The 23,249-nt window shown below is 41.4% G+C and overlaps 1 protein-coding gene across 15 annotated transcripts in view; it reads left to right on the top strand.

The window, feature by feature from the left end:
* The window catches only part of LOC112567040 (dystrophin-like), a 172,543-nt gene that overhangs the window by 33,993 nt on the left and 115,301 nt on the right, over window positions 1–23,249 (top strand). For all 15 annotated transcript variants that reach the window (XR_003099724.1, XM_025243511.1, XM_025243515.1 and 12 more), the window contains 11 exons: window positions 517–610; window positions 2,112–2,353; window positions 5,275–5,454; window positions 6,200–6,463; window positions 7,234–7,321; window positions 7,548–7,789; window positions 11,225–11,378; window positions 20,940–21,112; window positions 21,638–21,850; window positions 22,085–22,198; window positions 22,721–22,816. Coding sequence is in view for 14 of the 15 variants with exons in the window: in XM_025243511.1 (XP_025099296.1) it covers window positions 517–610; window positions 2,112–2,353; window positions 5,275–5,454; window positions 6,200–6,463; window positions 7,234–7,321; window positions 7,548–7,789; window positions 11,225–11,378; window positions 20,940–21,112; window positions 21,638–21,850; window positions 22,085–22,198; window positions 22,721–22,816 (1,860 nt within the window). In the remaining variant the exon portion in view is untranslated. The remainder of the gene's footprint in view (window positions 1–516; window positions 611–2,111; window positions 2,354–5,274; window positions 5,455–6,199; window positions 6,464–7,233; window positions 7,322–7,547; window positions 7,790–11,224; window positions 11,379–20,939; window positions 21,113–21,637; window positions 21,851–22,084; window positions 22,199–22,720; window positions 22,817–23,249) is intronic.

The following is a 23,249-nucleotide window of genomic DNA, read 5'->3' as shown; positions in this document are numbered from 1 at the left end:
TCAAAAAAAAAAAAAAAAATAAATACAAAGAGACAAACAAGAAACTAATCACGTAACCTGCACACACTGTGGGCTAGCTCACAAAAATATTAAAATGTCAAGCTTCTTAACTGAGGCCTTAGAGCAGTGGTTCTCAAAGTATTTTATGTCAGATATCAGATATGGCAGTGTGTTAATAATAAATATAATAATACATTTTTGTAGGGCCTTTTTCAACTCAAAGCGTCACTTGAACACACATGTTTTTAGGGTAGGCATCAAATGCACCTACATAAATGAACATGCACATAATGTCTAACACACAGGTGCGCACACACACACATATATTCATCTGATGTATGGTTTAAAGGCAACATGTTGCAAACGTGGTCACCTGGTGAATAGTGAAAGCTAGCTATGTGTTGCATCTATATATTGTTTAAAAGTGACAATGCATTGCAGTATGCATGGTTTAGAAATGATGTTTTGCAGAGGCATTCAGTTTGTGTATGGTTTAGAGATGGCAATGTGTTGCAGATGATCCAGCAGTCACTAGAAGAACAACAGAAGCGAGTGGATAGTCTTCAGAACATGGTTGTGGTAGTAGACGATTCCAGTGCTGATAGTAGAGGTACAAGTCATGTAAAAAGTTACATTTATAGCAGAGGCACAGGTGTCATGCACTCCCTAGGGTTACATCTGTAGTAGAGGTATAATATTAATAAATGCAAAATGCAAAGCGCTTTCTCACACAGCTAAGGAGCATGCTCTTAACGCTTAAGAACAAGAGTGAAACATGGACAGCACACGAGGGACAGGAGCATAAACAAATAACATATGAGCTATACAAGAATAAACAACCGGACTAAACAAAGAATGAAATCAAAAACAGAAAACACAAAGAGGAACCAAATAACAAGAGCAAGAGCTGAGAGTAACATGATATTGCAAAAGGAAGGGTGTGACAAAGGACTGGCATTGTGGAAAAGGTTGTAAGGAGTAATGCTTATGGAAGAGGTGCGTTTTTAGTGTATGGGTCATTCATTTGAGATACTCTGGTAGTTCAGGTGCACAGAGTTCATTCAATTAAGAAAAGTCATGAAAAAATATGAAATAGTTTTGGAGGTGGTTTAAAAGTAAGAAAATTTTGGCAAAATGCCTACAAGTTCTGGAAAGGTCTTGGAATCTAGGCAAGACTGGGATAATTTAATACTAATATAATGAGTTTTCCCAGCTGACAAATGAAAAAAGTAAATTCATCACTTACACCAAATTTTCAGTCGTGAGCTACAGGTACAACTCTTGCTGCAAATGGGATGTTGCCTTTAATGGTGGGGAAAAGCGCTATGCAAATCAACATATTATTATTATTAGTCTTGTAAATATTGATCTGTTGCCATAATAACAGTTATACTTTAAGCTCTTTCTCTGGCATTTTTTTGGAAATGGCAACATTTCTTCCTTAAATTTAAAGTATTTATTTGCTGATTTGCAAAATAATTTTATTTTGACACATTAATATGATGATTAATAGAAACAATCAGATGATTGAACACAAATAAATACTTAGAGAGGAAGACTTATTTATTTTAGTCAACTTATTGAGCAAAGTGTGTCAAATACAGGTTATCCTGTTCCCAGAAGGAGTTGAAATCTTACAAATTTCTGTTTTCTGTGCAAGTACTTACTAAATCATCACCAAAGTTTAAGGGAGAGTCAACTGAAAGGCTTGATTTAAAAAAGATATTTTATTGCAAAGAAATGTTACAAAAATGTTTTTGTTGAATGTCCATTTTGCCTGGTGTTGAGAAGCTGTTCAGTACAAGTGTGTCCTTAATGCCTAGATTTGTTAGAACGTGATTGCACTTGTAGCCATTAATGAGCCATTTGCACCATACATTCCTTGTCCATGCCAGTTTGCTGTTCTTTCTATTTTATAATACATAATCACAATGTGCTTGTGTGTTTGTATGTGTGTTTAGAGGGAAAGTTGTGTATTTATATATATGTATATGTTGATGTGTACAAACGTGTATGCATATGTATGTGCAAGTGTATATTAATGTGTTTATATGTACACATCTATATATATATTGATGTATATTCATTTATACATATGTGTTTGCTGACAGCTGCATGTCTAGCAATGGAGAAGCAACTGGAAAAGCTAGGTTCTCGATGGGCAGCTGTTTGCCGGTGGACTGAAGAACAATGGGTGGTGCTACAGGAGGTTTTGTTACGCTGGCAACAATTTTCTGATGAGCAGAATAAGTTTCAGGACTGGCTTACTGCCAAAGAATTGGTTCTAGAGCAGATGGGCCATGCTGACCTGATGGACACAGATCAGGTCATCATGCAGGTGAAGCATCTTAAGGTGAGAACAGGTTGAATTTAACTAGCATTTAGCTTCTGCCAATCGGATGGTCTTTGATTCTTTGTTGTAGTCATGGATTATTATGTTTTTTTGTATTTGTGTCCTTATTCTGAGATAGTTGTTTGTCTGAGATAGCTGATGTGCATTTGTATTCATGTACTTATTTTTCAGATAATTGGTGTTCCTATGTATTCATGTCCTTATTTTGAGACATTTGGTTTTCATCTGTATTAGTGTTCTTATTTTGAGATGATTGGTCTTTACCATTGCATATTTTGCATACCTTCATATTGGTGTCATGTTTAGATAATTGGTGTGCACCTGTATTTGTGTCCTTATTTTGAGATAATTAGTATTCATGTCTTTATTTTCTGATGAGTTATGTTCATCTGTATGTTTCCTTAATTTGAGATAATTGATCTTCATTTTTACTGGTGTCCTTTTTGAGATAATTGGTTTAAACCCTTTATTGCTCTCATCTTCGTATTTCTTTTACTTCTTATTTGTTCATTTACTGTGTCCAGCACCAGCAGCATTTCTTTTGACACTGTAAGTTCTTTTACTTCTACTGTGTTTATATACAGTCCACAACATTTCTTGCCATACTATAACCTTGTCATAATAAGCTAAAAGACCTAGATATGAACATATCTCACCTATCATTCGCTATCTTCACTGGCTGCCAATTGCAGACAGTATAGCCTACAAATTTTCCACTGTGACTTACTTTCCTGTTTCTAGCACTGGTACTCGGTACCGCTCTGAACTCACTCCCATCTGTACACCCAATCGACCTCTTTGCTCATTTTCTGGCACCAAGCTTCTGCAAGTCCCACTAAAACAAAGACTGTGGACAGAGGTCTTTCTCTTACCAAGCCCCATCAACTTGGAAGAGATTACTCATCAGTTTTTGTCACTCGGATTCTCTTGCCACCTTTAAGTCTAAACTTAAGAAACATCTTTTCAGAACGACCTCACTGAGACCCTGCCTGACCCTGTGCGTGCATGACATGTGTCTGTATTTATTTTGTGTTTGAATAGCATCTGTAGTAGGAGTCAGCATGTCTGTTATATGTGAATATAGCTGTGTGGTTGTTTATGATCTAGTCTATATATGATTTAATTAAAGTACTCTGAGCAAAAATTGTTGGAAAGGCGCTATATAAATCCTTCTTATTCATTACCTTTTAACTACTGAAGACTGTCAAAGATTGGTCAACAGAAGACTTCAGTCTTAGCCACCAATGGCCATCTCCTCACAGAAATTGCTGCTGTACTACACTAATGAAGGGAATATTGCAACAACCTGCGCAGCTTCTAGTTAAGGACAGACACCAAAATCTTCCAAAGCAACCAGACTTCAACCAGCGAGTCTGCAGACTTAACCAATCTTACAGGAAATGGTTGACAAAGTTGTATGCAGTCTGAAGGGAGGGAAGTTGCCTGGCATTGACAACATCCCTGTTTATCTTCTCATACAGGGTGGGGAATAAACAACAAAGACCCTTGCTGTTATATGCCAAAGAGTCTGGGAATGCAAAGAATTTTTGTAATAAAAGCATGTCCAGCATCACCGAGCTATCTTTTACAACCTTCTATGCATGAGGGGATGTGGCCTGTGATGCCTTATTCAGTTTTAAATAGCACCTTGCTCAAGTCATCACAGTGCTGTACAAAACGGACTGAACCATCAGACATGTGACCTGCATCATACTGCATCATGTCATGCACAAAAAAAAAAATTTTTTTTTAGAGTTTTCAGACCATAAAATCTTAAGTTTGCATACTAGACATCATGACAAGATGCAATATATAGCAAAATAATTAACTAGAGCAAAGTCTTATGCCGACTTCAAAATAGTGTAGAATAATCGGTAAGTCTATCACTTGTAGAGTTGAAGATTGTTACAGGTGTTGGCAGAGATTCTGAATCTCTTGCCACAGGATGCTGTTGTATGACGATCAACTATCTTCCTTATCTTATCTATTGTTTAGTTAATAGTCAGTCGCCATGTGACCGGCATCTGTGGTTGGGGGATCACATGGATAGACACAGCAGCTGATAGGGCCCGCCACTCTTGGTTATTGTGGCAGGTGCTGTACAGGATGACCAGTCCAGTCTTTGATATTTGTAAGCCAGTTCTTTCGTTAGCCACCGCAGCCTTGACCTCCCTCCAAGGTGCGTTGAAGGACAGTCTTCGACAGGTGTAGTGCCAGGTCACTTGACCAGAGAGGACCAGCTTACGTCGCTTGACTGGTGGTTAGTGTAAGCATGGCCTCTTGCATTCACACTCCACACACAAAAACTTGAAAACCCCTCTCTAAAACATTACATGGAGTTGATCGCATTGTGGTGTGATGTCCCAAGAGGCCTTCTACTGGCATGCACCACAGAACAGCACAAAGCTCATTATGATGGGATTGGTTTTGTTTGTGTTTTATGCCGTGCTAGCAACTATGGCTATATCACGGCTCATTATGATGGGAAGAATCTGATGTTTGCCCAAAAGGTGAAGGAAATAATGAATCTTGGGAGTTTGGACTTTGGAATCTTGGATTTTGCAGAAAACATGGTTGAATCAGAAAACAAAGCCTGTAAAAAGAGCAGGAAATAAAAAATTTTGAATGATGAGTGGGATCAAACCTCCTCCTGCAAGTCCATCTCCAATTAAGGCCTCTTACAATGTCATTGTTTGCAGCCTGGTGTAAAAAGGGTTAGAAGCTGTTAAAAACAGTGTACAGTTTACAGCGGTATGTTTGGTGGTTAGAAGCTGCACAGAACACAGTTTACAGTGGTATCTTTTGTGTGGTGGATGTGCATTTAGGTGGTAGTTTGATTGTTTGGGTTAAGGTTAGGCTACACAGTGCTCTTTTCAGGGTCCAAATGACATAAGTAAATAAGGGAACTCTTTTCTTTGCAGGCTATAGAAAATGACATGGGGGAACAAGTAAGGAGGTTTGATGCCCTCAATGAATGTGGCCAGCAGATTGTACGCTACGTGGAAAGCCCAGTTGCTGTGGCCAGTATAGCAACACTCCTTGAAAATCTTCAAGAACGCTGGGAGCAGCTTGTGCAGCAAATGGAATACCAAAGCAACAAGGTAACCTATGTTATACATAGCACAGGTGTACATACTGTATAATACGTAGCATAGGTGTCTGTATATATATATATGTAAGCAGAGGTGTGTATATAATAACAGTGTATACATAACAAGGTAACCTAGTTACCTAGTATCATGGGTGTACATGTAATACATAGCACAGGTGTATATATTGTAACCGGACTGACCGACACCTCTCGCTAACACCCTATCTTAGCGCCAAATCAGTCCGTTCCTCTTTGTAGTTCCAGGGAAGAGGACGGAAGTTCCCAAGGAGAATTTTCCACTCTATGAAAATCCTAGCTCTCGTAGTCGGGTGCGTCGTCTAGTCCTCAGGCACTGTCAGTAGTACCGCTGACCGAAACTAGCATTCCCACTACAATATAATACGTAACATAGTGCATATATCATACCTTAGTTTACAGCACAGGAATGGCAGTTCAATAACAGGTATTTATATAATACGTAATACAGGTGTGTATATATATAATATACAATAAAAACAGAACTGGACAGAAAACAACAAAAATGAGACAAGAGCTCAATATTCAGATATATAAAACACTCTTTGCATATAAAAACATTACAAAATGTAAGAAACAGACTGTTTAGATATTTTTTGAAAGCTCAAGTCAAATCATAGTGTTTTTTTTTTTTTGTTTCATTCACCACTTGCTTAAGTACATATGATAATAGAAGGAATTTCACTTTATGTTGACTAGTTTGGGATCTGTTCTGGCAGATTGCCAGTTCTGGTGTGGAACTTGGCCGAATCTCTGAGCTTTATGAGGGAGATACTGGAGAGGAGAGCACAGAGAGACAGTCATCTTCACTACTTTCTGTAGCCAAGAAACGCAAAACAGAGTCAGCACAGCTCATGGAGTTCAAGATGCAACTGACACAATTGAAAGAATGGTTTTCATCCACTGAGGCCACACTGCAACTTCTGGCAGTCAACAGTCCCATGGAGCCCTTCACAGTGGAAGAGCAGCGTGTTCTCATTCAGGTATAGGAGTCTATGTAGTGTTGGATCAATTAGATACAAAACACGTTCCTGAAATGGATTAGTTAAGATGTTATATTTTCTACACATCCACTGCATTTGACACAACTACACTGAAACACAGACATGACAACAATTAGCTAGACATGTAGATCTCACATACATAATTTCATGCTGATTATTGTTGCTGTGGAATGGTATGTGTACTGACCACATGATTCCATGAAAACTCTAGTAAAAAGCCTATGGTAATAGTTGTGACAGAAATTAACATTGACCTTTGTTTAAAACCCTATTTATAATAAAAATACAATTTAGGAAAATATGAAAATTTACTGCAGCACTTTTTGCCAAAGTTAAACATAATGCTATCTTTAGATGATAAGGTTTATTGCAGTGGGAACATGATTTCTTATTAGAGAGTGTTTGAGAACAACTGTGTCATTTTGAAGACCTGCAGACACGTCAACTGTGTATGTCATGTTACGTGTACAGAGTAGTTGGTTAAAAAGTCTAAGCTATAGCTCTGAGTGAGAAAGAGAGAAACTACAGCTCTGAGAGAAACTACAGCTGTGAATGTGTGAGAAAGAGAGAAACTACAGCTCTGAGGGTGAGAGAGAGAAACTACAGCTGTGAATGTGTGAGAAAGAGAGAAACTACAGCTCTAAGGGTGAAAGAGAAAGGGAAGGAGAGAAAGAGAGAGCATGCTCTGATTGAGTGTTCTGCAGCAGAAAATAAGGGTAACAAAGAGAGTAAACACTTTTTTTTTCCAGGATGCAGAAAATTCTATCCGCTCTCATCAAATAGATGTGCAAAGAGTGATTACCCTTGGGAAGAGAGTTATTACAGAGCTAAAAATAGGTGAGATGAGCTACATCCATAGAAGTGCAGATTTATTATTGCGAGAAAGAGTTTGGGTAGAACTGAGTATTCATGAAGTAGCTTAAACACACAAAAATTGTAAAATTCTGCCTAGTGTGTTCAAAAGATACATCTGCATTAGCTTTCCAGAATTCCTGTAATGTTAGAGAAAATAGAGCTCTTTATGTCCACCATGATGTGCTTGAGATCAACATTTTGTTTACAGCGGGAGAGCCCCAGGAACCTACGGCAGCAGCCATCAGACAACTGGAAGAACGCTGGGATCGCCTCAGCAGGTCTCTCACAGAGACAAGAATGATTGTGGATCGCAACTTTGAGACCAAGAAGTTCTCCACAGAACTGTTAGCTTTGCTAGAACTGATAGCTGGCTATGAGAAGTGGGTGGGCAACACTGAGAAGATAGCAGAGGAGGCACAAGAGATTACCAAGCAGCTTGATCAGTGCAGGGTCAGTGAGCAGTTACTACAATAGGAATAATGCTATCATTTGTTCCATCTCACACTTTCATACTTGCCAGGAATATTGTTGAGCAATCAAAGAAGATATTGATTTGGGTAAAAAAAGCATCCATAACTCCATCAGGTTATAAACATAGCTGGGACTTTACTATTATCACATCCATAGCAAAAAGCCATTTAAACACTTAGGCAGACTCCAGCAAAATTTAGACTCATTTCAGAAGTGATTTCTGAAAATTACAAATGATTTTTTTTGCCATGCAACCTTCCACCACCAATTGGTACAACTTACCTTGTAGTGGTGTGGTGGCTTGTGCACCTTGTGGATCTACAGAGCTATGTCGACAGGAGCCTTCTGCTCCTGGCTGGTTTAACCAAGCCAAACAGGTCTGTCAGGGGAGAGGTCAGACCAAAATGTTGCATCCTGCCCCTCCAGGTTGGGGGTTTTGCTTTGGACCAACAACCCACTCATGTAAATAAAAAAGGTGTTTCAGAAACCACAACAGGACCACAACTAGGGCCTGGTCGGGATGATTCCTCTCTAGAAGAGCATATGACGCCTGCTGGTGAAAGCCTTAGGAATGCCAGCTTGCCGACTCATCTTTTGACAACCAAAGCAAGAATCAAGATAGGGACCTGGAACATCAAAACCCTCTATGAAAGTGGCAAATCAGCTCGAATGGCAAGAGAAATGAGAAAATACGACATCGAGGTTCTCAGGTTATGCGAAACCAGATGGAATGGAAATGGCCAGACCAGACTTACATCAGGAGAAACCACTATTTACTCTGGCCACAAAGACCTGGACCACGTTGCTCATGTCAGCAAGATTCAATGTTAAAGGAAGGAAGATCACTATCATCCAATGCTATGCACCAACAAATGCAGCAGATGAAGAGGGAAAAAAAAAGACTTCTACAGTTCCCTGCAGTCTCTGCTTGACCTCACACCAAGAAGAGATCTGAAGATCATTATGGGAGACCTAAATGCCACAGTGGGAGATGATAACACCAGTAGCAAACTCCAACAGGGAACTCATCATGGGGAAACAGGACATCGGCACCTACAATGAAAATGGGGAGCTCATCACAGACCTGCGCTTTCAATGACCATGTCATAGGTGGCACTGTGTTTCCACAAGAATATACACAAGACAACTTGGACTTCCCCTGATGGTCAGACAGAAAACCATATTGACCATATAACAGTTGCTTGAAAGTGGAGAAGGAGTCTTCAAGATGTCCTAGTGAGATGTGGTGCATATGTTGCTTCAGATCACCAGCTCCTAGTGCCATTCTTTAAGATTAAGCTGAAGTTCTTCATTGATCAAGCAGGCAGACCACACCACAAGTTCAATACTCATTACCTCAAGAACAGGGAAACAAGGGAAATTTCTAACTGTCAAGTCAAGAATAAGTATGAGACACTTTCAGGATTGACAGAAAAATCAGTGGAAGAACACTGGTCAACACTCAAGACCATTTGGAAGACAACCTGTACAGATGTTCTTGGGAAGAGGGAAAGAAAACACAAGGAATGGATGACTCCAGAGTCCTGGGCAAAGACTGAGTCAAGAAAGGGACTAAAACAGAAACACAATCAGTGTCAAGATCACCAAGAGAAGGAAGATCTCAGAGCTGAATATTGGGAAGCCAACCACCAAGTTTGTCAGAGAAGACAAGAGACGCTTCACCCTTGAACTGACAGAGGAAGCAGAGACAGCAGCTAGACACGGAAACATGAAGTGACTATACTAAATAACATGAATTCTGTCAGGCAGGAACATTAACTCAAACAAGCCAGCGAAAGACAAAGACGGCAAGACCATAACAAACAATGCAGGACAAAGAGACCGCTGATGGAAAACTTCTAAGAGATCATGAATTGACCTCGTCCACCATCTTTACCCGACATACCACCAGCAACTGAACAACTTCATGTCAACACCAGCCCTCTCACTAAGACAGAAATCATCAAAGTTATCAAAAGCATGAAAAGTGGCAAAGCAGCAGGCCTGGATGGCATATCCCCCCCCCCCCCCCCGAAGCACTAAAGGCAGAGCCAGAAACAGCAGCAACAATTTTACAGCCCCTTCTACACAAGATCTGGGAACAAGAGCTAGTATTAACAGACTGGAAACTAGGCCACCTGGTCAAGTTACCGAAGAATGGAGACCTTTCCCAGTGCAACAATTGGGGGATCATGCCTAGTAAAGTTCTATCAAGGGTAATTCTACAGAGACTGAAGAAGGCACTAGACACAAGAAGAACAAGCAGGGTTTTGCCAGGATAGGTCATGCACTGAACACACTGCCACCCTCCGTATCATCATTGAGCAGTCTATTGAGTGACATTCCTTGCTTTATATAACTTTTGTGAATTTTGAGAAGGCTTTTAACAGTGTAGACAGGGATGACATCTGGAGGCTGATGACCCAATATGATACTCCACCTAAGCTCATAAACATTATCCAGGAGTGATACAAAGACTTATCCTGCCAAGTTATCCACAACAGTGAACTCACTAAACCTTTCATAATGAAGACCGGCGTAAGACAGGGTTGCATATTATCACCAACAATCTTCCTGATGGTCACAGACTGAATTATGCGCAAGACAATCCAAGACAACAACACCAGTATCCAATGGACCTTCACCAAACAGCTAGAGGATCTGGACATTGCAGATGATATTAGTCTCCTGTCTCATTGGCAGCAGCATGCAGAAAACGAACTGAGTAAGTTAACAGAGGAAGCAGAAAAGAGTGGCTTAAAAGTCAACAGAAAGAAGACTGAGATGATGACAATCAACAAGCAGGAATTCCCAATCCAACTTCAAGGAGAGAACATCCTGGAAACAGATCGGCTTGTGTATCTGGGGCGCATTGACAACAAGGATGGTGGAGCGGACGATGAAATCAAAAGCCGCATCAACAAGGCCAGGCATGCTTTCAACAGCCTACACCCCATCTGAAACTTCCAAGCATTATCCCTCCACAGAACGACCCGCATCTACTACTCAATTGTAAAGGCCGTCCTACTGTATGGTTCTGAAACCTGGAGAGAGACAAACGCCATCAACAACAAGCTCCAGACCTTTATCAGCTGATGCCTATGTTATATTCTGGGAATAAGATGGCTTGAAAAGATCTCCAACAGCAGCCTGTGGGGAACAGACCAAAATGTTAATTGTTTTTGATCTTATTTCTGACTAGATGGGTGGGACAAGGGCTAAAACAAGTTCTTGGTAATATGATGTTGTCAAGGCTATCATCATATATGAGTATTTTTTAGTAATAAAGCATAAAATTTATTCTTTTCAGCATGGCTGACATGCTATGTGTAGTGAAACAGTAGTCGTTTACGTCCTAATATTATTATCGACACACAGTCCAAAATGTATTAACAGTGCCACTTTTGTCTCCAGATCAAACTGCGTGCTATGCAAGCTCATCAAGATCGAGTTGAACGCCTAAAAATTCATGGGGAACAAATCATGAGACAATTCCGATCCACTGAGTCTATTAAAGAAGATTTACACCAGCTGACACAGCGGTGGCAAAAGGCGTTTGAGAAAATAGGTATGTAAAACAGTGGGAATGAGGAGACAGAACTGGCAGCTGAGAAAATAGTCCGGGTGAAAAGAAAGAGGAGGAAACAGTTATAGCAGAAAATTGCATTTTGACGAAAGTGTTCCCATTGAAGAGGTAGCCTTTGACATAAGATATGCAGATAAAAAATATGTGTAACAAGCCATCAGCTTAGCAGAAATTGATGATAATAATAATAATGAACATTTATAGAGCGCTTTTCAAACAATCTACACCTATATTCACGTATAACAGACATGCTTACTTCTACAACAGAAATACCTGCTCATACACGAAGTAAATACAGATGTGTTAGGCATGCTCAGGTTCAGTACAGGGTCACAGTGAAGTCTGTGTTCTTAAAAGATTCATCTTAAGTTTAGACTTAAAGGTGGTAAGAGAATCAGATTGATAAAGGCTCATGGGTAATATGTTCCAAGTTGATGATTCTTGATAGGAGAAAGACCTTTTTCCATTCATCGTTGGTACCAGAGAGTGCTAAACTACAGCTGGATACAGTGGACCACTTTCACTGCCTTTATGTCCTTAGGGCTATCAGACTGTTTACCTTTACTTGATGGCCATGTAAGAAACCACATCAAGGAACAGATGTGGAAACAACATGGCAAAACGAGTGTATAGTTACCATTCCCAATTAGAAACCAAAAGCTTATACTGTAGAGGTGAGAAAGGAACAGATGGTGGCAGACAGTGCTAATGACAACAGTCTTGATGACAGCAGATGTTTGTGCAAGGAAAAGTGTGATAGTAGACTATGGGAGATGATTATGCTTTACCTAGAAATGTGTGGTAGTGGACTTTGTGAAATGATAATGCTGTATGAGGAAAAGGAGAATTTATAGAGCAGCAGTAGATGAATGCTTGTCAAAAATAATATTAAATGTTGAGGGTAAATGGTTGGTTGATGATGTTAAATGTTGAGGGTAAATGGCTGATAATGTGTTGAAAGCAAGCATTGCAATAACCAAATAATAGATTGATATCTTCCTTGCATCATAGACCACAGGGACTGTAAGTAAATCATCACTTTGAAAAACAAATAACTGTTGTCTGTTTAATCACTGTAGTCACCAGCGTTTATCTGATATCATGGCATTGTGGGCTGGGTATTTGTGATTTGTGGCCTGACATTAGATTGCTCTGATTGGCTTTCTTGTAGTTTAAGTTACCAGACTTTGAGAGACATCTTTGTGAGAGAAACTATAGGTACCAGAAAAGTTTGTGGGGAAGATTGTTTGGGAGAGAGTGGCAGGAAAAAATGAGGATTTTGGAAAAGTGTAAAGAGAGAGGGAAAATTATATAGACACAGATAAGTGCAGAAATGCGCCTTTTTGGAATGATTAAGATTTTGGCATGCTTGAGAATGGTAGTTACTACCTTGGCATCCTAATTTGAGTCAAGTGTGCATGTATGTCAGAAAAAGAGATTGTTGGTTACTCTTGATGTTTTCTTATGCATTATTGTCTATCAGCGAGAGTGATGTCCCCTGGCCAACTGGCTGGAAGGGGAAGAGCTCTGTCGTCTTTTTTGTTTTATCTAACATCCTCCTGGTGTTGGACTTGTGCTTATGTATAATTTTTGATGGGCCTGCCATCGTGTGTGTAGAGTGTAGTGCCTCTTTGCTTTGGTGACTGCAATTCGTCGTAATTCTTTGTCCACCTTCAGCCTTGGCGATCGGCGGCGCGGTTCAGTGAGCTTCATGTCCGTTGGATCGGTGAACTTTTTGTGTGTGCTGGGGTCATTCGTCGTTCAATAGGACTGATGTCGTCTGTTGGATGTGTTATGTGCAGCTATGTTTGCTATAGAATGCATTTCAGCTCATATGACATGTTTGATCTTTGGCCTGCGGACTGTGCTTGTATTGCGTGTAGACGCTGACCTTTGGCTGGAGGACCGTCATTTAGTTCTGACGTCACTTTATTTTACGTCATTTTGTCATGTGTCATTTTCTCTCCTTTATGAAAGTGTCCGGGGTGTCTATGTAGAGGAAGCACCTTTGACTTTCCGGTAGCAATGTCCCTTGGGACAGACGGAAGCACTGGTCCTCACATGGCAATCAACTCTCACAGCTGCTCCAGGTCCTTAACCTAGCCACACCCCGGTAACCGCTTCTGCTGGCGGGCCAAACGCTGTGAGGGCTGACGTGTTCTTATGCACGTCAATAAAATACTTGGAGAGGAGATGGGCGCCACCAAGTTCGCCAAAGCCCACTGAAAGGACTAATGGTAGCGAAACAGAATAGAAGCAACATGCCGGATCGGTCGAGGCCCGGATCACCAACGACCGCGCACCCTCTGGTGGTCTCCAGGGAGGGGGCGACAAGTGTGCTACTGGAACCAAGTCTACACCAAGTCTACAATCAAGCTGCCTACACAAGGAACTACTATCGGAACATGGAATGTTCGCACACTCTTTCAATGCGGCAAAGTGAAAGAACTCACACACGAGTTACAGCGTTACCGCTGGGACATAGTGGACTTGCGGAAGTCCGATGGACTGGTTTCGGGAGTCAACTACAGATGAAGGCCACAAGCTCTGGTTCAGCGGAGACGCAATCAAGCATGAACGTGGTGTCGCTTTCATTGTCAGGAAGGAGGTGGCTGGAACTGTCATCAGCTGCACCCCAGTCTCTAGCAGACTTATCTCCATCCGAATCTCTGCTCGACCGCACAACATTACCATTATACAAGTGTACGCCCAACATCAGAACACGAAGATGAAGAGGTTGAGGAATTCTACGAGGAGCTGGACAACATCATCAAGAAAACTCCGAAGAAAGACATCTTGCTTGTCCTTGGCGACTGGAATGCTACGATCGGCCCTGACGCTTACCAACAATGGCAGGAACAGTCGGCAAGTTTGGCCTAGGCAACACCAACGCAAGAGGCTACGGCTACTAGAATTCGCTCAGAGTCACCGTCTCACCATTGCCAATACCTCCACCCGCACAAGAAGTCAAGAACTGTAACGTGGCATTCGCCGGGAGGTCTGGTCCATAACAGATTGACTTCATCTTGCTGCCTCAGCGTTTCAAATCAAGCATCAACAAAGCACAAACGAGGTCCTTTCCTGGCGCTGACATAGGCAGCGACCACAACCTCGTCCTCACTAGCCTCAAGTTGAAACTGAAGTTGAGACGTGACAACAATAAGAGCCTCGCATCCGATTCAACTTGAGAAGCTCAAAGATCCGGACACAGAGAGGATCTTCCAGGCCCAGGTGGGGGCAAATTTGCAGCCCTGGCTACTATAGACTGCGACATAGACGCCCTTGCTGGAAGTATCAAAGAGGTGCTACTCTCTACTGCAGACGAAGTGCTGGGAAGCAGAGGAAGCGCAAACAACCCTGGTGACAGACGACATCCTTGATCTTTGCGACGAAAGAGAGCCTTGAAGAAAGGGAGAGGTCGAGACCCGACGTCAGCAGACAAGTACAGACTTGTCAACCAGCAGATCAGAACAAGGATGAAGGAGGCAAAAGAAGATTGGATCGAAGACCAGTGTTGCAGCGTGGAAATAGGCATGGCTAGCGGAGACAGCAAGAAGGCATATGAAATACTGAAGGCCCTCACCAAGACTCAGCAGCGACCAGCCACAGTCATCGAAGACAGCGCCGGACAGCTCCTTACGGAAAACGCTGCTGTACTAAGTCGTTGGACTGAATATTGCCAAGACTTGTACAACTACAAGATCGAGCCAGACACCAGCATTCTCCAGCATCACCAGACTGGGACAAGAGAGGCTGAAGACCTGCCAGTCCTCACTGATGAGGTGAGAGAAGCTATGCACAGTCTGAAGGGAGGAAAGTCACCTGGTGTGGACAACGTACCTGCTGAGCTGCTGAAGCATGGAGGAGATGCAACAACCAAGGCCTTCACCACACTGTGTCAAAAGATATGGGAAGAAAAGAAATGGCCAAAAGAATGGGCTCAGTCTATCATCATCCCACTCCCTAAGAAAGGGAACCTGCGGCAGTGCCAGAACTACAGAACCATCAGTCTGATAAGTCACCCAAGCAAAGTAATGCTCAGAATCATCCTCAACGCTTAAAACCTATTGCAGAGGAAACTGCTGGCAGAAGAACAGGCTGGCTTCAGGGCTGGAAGAAGCACGGTAGAACAGATCTTTAACTGCCGTGTTATGATAGAAAAACACCTGGAGCATCAACGTCAACTATACCATAACTTCATCGACTTCAAAAAAGCTTTTGATCGTGTCTGGCACGATGGACTCTGGCAGGTCATGAGATCATTCAACATAGAGGAGGGACTGATCCAGATGGTAGCAGCACTCTACAAGAACGCCTCCAGCGCGGTACTACTCAACAACCACCTAGGCGAGTTCTTCGCGATGACGATCGGGGTCCGTCAAGGGTGCCTACTCTCTCCCATCCTTTTTAACATCTTCCTTGAAAAAATCATGCAGGACACCCTCCACAACCACCTTACCTCAATCTCCATTGGTGGCAGACCCTGTGCAACCTCCGCTTTGCAGATGACATTGACCTCATGGCAGCAGTAACAACGAACTTCAGGATTTGACGGACAGACTCTCCAGGCGAGCGGGGGCCTATAGCATGGAAATAAGCTCAGAAAAAAGCAAAGTAATGATTATTTCCACCACCGACAGCAGCAGCAACATCGTCATGAACGGCCAGAAACTGGAGGAGGTCAACAGCTTCAAGTATTTGGGTGCCACCCTGACTAGAGATGGTTGCTGTACAGCAGAGATCCGTATCAGGATTGGTATGGCAACATCCGCAATGTCCAGGCTGGACAGGATCTGGCGGAGCAACTCAATCAGCTTCAGTACCAAGTACAGGCTGTACAAGTCCCTCGTAGTGTCAATCCTACTCTACGGCTGCGAGACTTGGACGCTGCTTGCCGCAACGGAAAAGAAGCTCCAGGCCTTTGAGAACAAGTGCTTGAGAAGGCTGCTCCGCATCTCGTACCGCGAACACAAGACCAACGCATACGTACGGAGCACCGTAACCTCCCTCGTGGGCCCACATGAGCCCTTCTGGCAACAGTGAAGCGGCGCAAGCTCGCCTGGTTCGGTCACGTCACCCGCCACAACACCCTGTCCAAGACGATCCTACAAGGAACCTCGAAGGGAGCCGTCGTCGTGGTCGTCCGAGGAAAAGCTGGGTCACCAACATTAAAGAATGGACCGAACGCGAGATGCCAGACCTGCTCTCATCTGCTCAAGACAGGACCGGGTGGAAAATTCTGTCTGTTGCTGCTGCCGGACGGTCCCCCCTACGCCCGGACCGGGCATGGGACTGACCTGACCTGACCTATTGTCTATCCACCTTGTGGCACACTTACCTGAGTTGTAATATATATATGCATGTTGTGTCCTTCATACCTATAAGCCCTTAAATACCTCACTGCTGTATGTGCAAGCAACTGTGTCTCATAATGGTTATTCTAATGCAGACCTGGGCAAAGGCCGGCCTGAGTTAACTATTTTAGTCCGGCCCTCTCAAACCATCCCAATTTCTCAAGCGGCCCCTTGGGAAAATTAATTGCCCACCCCTGTTCTAATGCGTGGATAAAATGGCTTTTTTTGTGTGTAAATGTTTATATTTTAACACAAATCTGTTTTTGTTGGTATTAATGCCATCTAATCACACATATATCGATAAATGTAGAGCTAATATATCAGCACATAGTTATGCTAGTTATACATAGTCTGTCCATACTTGCTTTTTTGTTTGGTTGTAATTACCATGAGATGCCCACAGAGTATAAATGTCTGTATAAATATTATTTTGTGTCGACTACTGTCATTTTGTGTAGGGTGTAACATTCTGTTGCTTGGTGCATGCAAGGCAACTGTGTGTTATGTAATGTGCTGCAGACTATCAGTATGTATATTGTACTGTTCTGCATGCTATAGTGCAGCATATATTAACAACTGTTGTACATGTTATGTGTACAACTAGTGCTTAGAGCTAGGAAACGGGACCATGTCACTCCTCTCCTTCGTTTTCTGCACTAGCTACCCATCAGCTCTCACATCCAGTCCAAATTGTCCATGCTGTGTTTTAATTTCTTTGCTGGCACCTGTGCTGATTATTTCCCTGAACTGTTCTACCCTTGTGTCCCAGCTAGACAACTCCGCTCGTCGTCTGATGATCGTCTCCTTACTCTTCCTGTCACCAACAACATATGGCCAAACGATGCTTAGTTATTGTGCAGCAAAACAATGAAACTCTCTCCCTTTCCATATCTGACACCTACCACTATTGAATCCCTTAAACATGCACTGAAAACGCACCTCTTCTTGAGAATTACTCCAAGCAGCAGTCTACAGAATGCTAGTTCTTTTTTCGCACCTTTCCCCCATTTCTGCTTCTAGCAACTTCCCTGCTCATCTTACTTTTGCAAATTCACAATACTCTCAGTCCTTTTATTTGGTTCCTCGTTGCATTTTCTATATCTGTTTTTTTTTTAATTATTCATTATCCATACTGCTGTTTATTTTTCCATCGTTTATGTGTTGTTTGCTTGTTCTTCTGTCCCTCATATGTTGCCCACATCTTGTTCTTGATCTTACGTTCTAAGAGCATGCTCCTTAGGAGTATGTGCTTTACAAATTTTGCATTTGTTGTATGTCATGTGTACTGTTGTATGTATCTGTTGTAATGTTATATGTACTACTGTATATATCTGTTGTTGCATGTTTGTGGATACTGACATACACATTCGAGTGCAATGTGACGCTATTCTGGAGTGAGAAATATCAGCCATTGACCTGTGGCCAGAAAATCACACTGAACCATCTTGAAATCTTCTGCAATAATGATTTAAACAATGAAAATTAAGATTTCCTTTAAAAAACTTTGCTCACATTTAATGCTGCGATAAAATTAGTGTGCTAATAAAATAATACAAACTTCGAAACATACAGATGGTGTTATAGAAATTTGTCTTTTGCACAAAACAGTGGTTGAAAAAGTATTAGTACATAAATATAATTGTGAATGTTAAACAGCAGAGAGGTATATCTAATATAATGAATTTGCCTCTCACAGGAGTGTAAGAGGAAGTGTGGGTGGGTAGCAGGCTGTAGAGCAGGTTAAAGTGCATTATGTAATGTGCACTTGAGGGTGATAACACATCTAATAGAGTCTCACAGTCCTGTGTAGCATAGTGTTTCCAAAGGATACTCCTCCCTTGTATTAACAGAAAATTTGATTACTCTGTGTTCTCAGTCTGTATCCAATATACCCAGCTAGTCAGCAGACACTCCTGGGTAGTCTGGTGGTTCAATTGTTAGCAATGTCACCAGTACAGTAAGGATTGGCTGTCCTGCGTTCAGACCTTGTCTCAGGCACCCTGTTTTTTCTCTGCATGCAGCATCTGTTTACAGGGCTTGTTGCTTTGCTGTAATATAGACCTAGTTGCTGGCTCAATGTTAAAACATTAATTCCCGCTGCCCTCAGCAGACACTTCTCACTTGTTTTAACAGAAAATCTGAGTACTTGTTCACCAGTACAAATGTAACGATATTGTTAGGATGTAAGGCATAGGGGAGTAGATGGGTAACTGCAATCAAGCATGTAGATCTCACACTAAATCAAAAAAATTACCATGAAAAGATTTGTAAAATATTTGTGTATCCATAAAGCTCCACTTTCTTTTTGTGATTGTCATGAGTTTAGAAAAGTCATTTCACAAAGGGACTAAAAGTCACATCTACTAAAAATAGTAAGAGACAAAGACTGTTTAAGTAGTAAAGCACTTAACACTTACATCTTCTGACTGGTACCATGTAATTAATCTGGTTTAAGTCATAAATCATGTGAGCAATTAAGCTGGTCTAAGTTGTTTAGGACTTACACATATTTCCTTTGACTGATATCAGCTAACAAGTAGTTAAGTTGTTCTTGCGTACTGCTTGGTTGTTGGGCAAAACGTCTGGATGAATGGGTTAATGGACAAGGTTTTCCAATAGGGCATATCTTGAGCAGTGGCAAGCAGGTCCTGTATGGAATGATCAGTCTACTCCTACGCATTTTCCAAAGTTTTCCAGGCACCCTACAACGTACCCTGAAAGATGGACTTATTAATGTCATGCCTTATCATAAACTGAACCAGACCTGTTTGCTTCTTCACAGTTGCCAGGAGTTCCTGGTGTCTTATGAAAGTGGTGACAAAATCGTTAGTTTTGCATCTTCTGTATGAGATTTGAAGCATTTGTTCCTCGGGCACTTGTCCTTGAATGCCTGTGTTATCCTCTCATGATCAGCATGCAGAGACCACATTTAGTATCCACACAGCAATAGAACTATGATGACCAAACTTGTTTCTTTTTCCTTTGCCTCCCTAGCTTTTCTTGGCCTGTTGAAAGAAGCACTTTCAAAATAATACAGTTCACTATTTTTAGGGTAGCTAATGCGCATCAAGCTTGTGGCTTGAAGATTTCTGCAACCTCTGGATCTTGCAGCTTCTCCAAATTACAGAAAATTCAGGAATTGGTTGAGCAACATTTCGCTTTCAGCTTTAACTTTAGGCTCATTACAATGAAGTTCTAGTTGATGCCTGTGTCTTCACTTTGGCTTTGCTGATGCTGGATTTGTGATGTCTGGGCAGTCTTCTATTCATGTTATTTCAGTGATAGAAATCTTTATGTTTCTGCATTCATTTATGTCTACTGTATCATTATTCTGGTTTGTTTCTATAACTGAATACACTTCCTAAATAATAATTGCCAATTTTGAATAATAAATTTGGTAATTTTTCGTTTGCTGTCCATGTTAAGTTGGAAGGAGTGGTGGTGTTGGAAGGACACAGTGCAGACCTTATGGCACAGTATGAATTACAGGGCTGGCTGCTTTGCCGTAGTATAGCCTCAGTTGCTGGCACCGCGTAAAACACCAATTTCCCCCCCTCCCCCGCAGTATGAATTTTCCCAAATTTTTTGTTATTTTTGAATTGCTGGAACTTTTTTACAATCGTAAAACATACTGCAATGTTTACCATTTACCATACACACCAAGTACTTCCTAGTGGCAGATTGGGATTAGAGCTTTATTACAATAGAAAGGTTGTGAGGGACAAGGGATGAGCCTATTACACCTGTGGGGGAAAATATTGTAATGAGAATGAAATGTGTTATGGTCCGGCATATAGGGTAATTTGCTGTTAGCTACTTCACGTTTTGATCATGCCACATGCAACATTTCTGTGCTTAGTCACCTGAAGTATTGCTCAGGCAGATGAGGCATTAAATGGATACAAGACTGTTGCAGTGGAGTAGGACAAATAGTATCAAGTTTGAAAACTAAGGGAGAGCCAGTTTTAGATAGCTATAAATTTATGTTATATATATAGAGAGAGAATGTTTGAATATGCAGGGAGAGTAGGTTTTAGATAGTTACAAATTTATTTTTATTTATATATATGTATACATAGAGAGGAAGAATGAATATCATGCTGGGAGAGTAGGTTTTAGGTAGTAACTAATGTCTTTTATACAGAGAGAGAAAGGTAGATAGGTTTAGTAACTTGTGATTATTGTGCAGGGGAAAGACAGGCTTTACTAATAGAAGCCCTGGAAAAGGCTCCACCTAAATCATATCTGGAAGCTGTTGCTATTTTGCGAAAGTGGCTGAGTGACATGGAATCTGCAGTAGGATCTGAAAAGCTGCATGTAGCTTCTGTGTCCAGCATGGAAAATCAGTTGAAAATGTACAAGGTAATGTATGTGCACGTCTGTATGTGTGTGAGGGAGAGAAAAAAAGGGATTGGCTGAAGAGAGGAATGAAGAACTAAGTAATGTATGCCTCTCACTGTGTGTGTGGGAGGGAGAGAGGAAGAAAGGGGTTGGTTGAAGATAGAGATGAAGAACTAGGTGTTGGGTGACCTAACTTCTTCTGAAGGGCCACCCTGGTTGTAAACAATCTTGATCAGCCAGGTGTTTCACACACTGAGCACTGTTGCCTTGGTTATTCGTGGTCAGGGAGGAGGTACTAAGCATTTGAGCAGCTTTGTTTTTCTGGCTGTTCAGTATGTGGTGGCATCCCAATATCCACCCTGCCACACTTGTATTGGTCACTTTATAAAGATATGGCTATTAAAGAACATTAATGTTGTCTTAATGCAAGTCTTTTAAAACCTTGTGAAGAAAGTGCCAAATGGAGGAAGAGACAAGAGGAAGCAAAACAGAGGAGACGAAAGTCTTTTCTCTAACCTTTAAACCTTAACCCTTGCATCTTTGCAGGAACTTCAGCGAGACATTGAAGACCACACAGCCAGTCAAGAATACATCAACAAAGCCGGTCGTGAGCTCATTGCAAGGTCGCTGCCAGACAAGGCTGGCTGCCTGGAGCAAGATTTGTCCTCTGTTAATTCCCGTTGGCAGACAGTTACCACCATGATTGAGCAGCGTCAGGCACGTTTGGACAAGGCCATCAAACAGATGAAAGAATACCAGGTTGATAAAAGCACAGTATCTTTTTTGTCCTTTAGGACTCTTGCAATTTTTCTCAAAGTAAAGGTTGTTTTCATTTATATTAGTGAGTGGTGTGTTGCCTTTACAGGTGAAGATTAGTGCTATTTGTTCCTGTTTATTAATAAGTATTTGTACTCTTTGTTAATTTTCTCAGCTGAAAGTATGGATATTTGTTCTTGAAGTTTTTATATCATTGCTGATCTTTGACATTGACAGACACAGCAAGAAGGGTTGACCAAGTGGATGGATGAGATGGATGTGTTTCTGCATGCTGAGGACCCTGCTGTAGGTGATATTCCTGCACTGCAGGCCCAACTTCAAGAAAGCAAGGTATATAAGATTGTTGGCTTCGAACATTGTGTTGGCGCTTTTGGTGTTGTAAGTTCTGTATCTCATTCTCATTGGAGTACTTCCTCATGGGGTCATTTCAAGTCATGTTAGATTTTTCATGTACTTTGGCTACAAGGTAGGCCATGTTTCAGCTGGATTTGACCTTACTAGTTCTTTTGTCTGTAAACGTATTAGTGATTTATTTTTGTTAAACAGAAAGTGTGGCCACTAAAAGTACACAACTTTGGATTACAATAAAAACATATTAACATAAATGTAAAGATCTGTGTAATGTAATGTGCAGTGTAATAGACTATGTTGTGTTATGCACCAAAATATAAATTATTCTATTATTTTAGCAGCTAGACTGAAGACTAAGCACTCACTTGTATTGCAAATGCTTGACATTTGACTGGAGGCTTCATAGCATTGTGGAAGTGACTGGGGACTATGGACAAAGTGATTGGACGAGGCCACTGCCATTGTCTTTCACCATTGCTGTGGTCATTGCTGTATTTTCAGGGTGTGCAAGAAGACATTAAGACCCTACAACTGAATGTGCGCAGCATCAACTCCATTGCTGAGTCTTTCATGGATGAAGCTGAGCCACAGTTCAGAGTTAGTGCTGTCTGTCATCATGTCATAGTGAAGGGTTAATGTCATCTGTTGCAATACCACTCAGATAACAGCTTACACAATACCACTCATACCATCACTTAATGCCACTCACATCATAACACAAATCACTCATATCACATCTTATACAGTATCCTACCATAACTTACACTGACACCTTATCTTAGTATCATATAACTGGCACAAAACCACTCATGCAGCTTACACAACACCACAACATAGATTACACAACTCCACTCATACCATTTTTTACATAATGCCACTCACACCATAGCTTATACACTGTCACTCACACCGTAATTTACAGGACACCACTAATACAACCACGTAATACCACTCATATCATAGCTAAGGGTGAGTGCTCTATCCAATTTTTTTAATAATGATGATAATGTTTGTTTATAGATCCCACCAT

This window comes from Pomacea canaliculata, linkage group LG6, assembly GCF_003073045.1.
Source record: "Pomacea canaliculata isolate SZHN2017 linkage group LG6, ASM307304v1, whole genome shotgun sequence".
NCBI lineage: Eukaryota > Metazoa > Mollusca > Gastropoda > Architaenioglossa > Ampullariidae > Pomacea > Pomacea canaliculata.
This window is presented reverse-complemented; position numbering and strand designations above follow the sequence as displayed.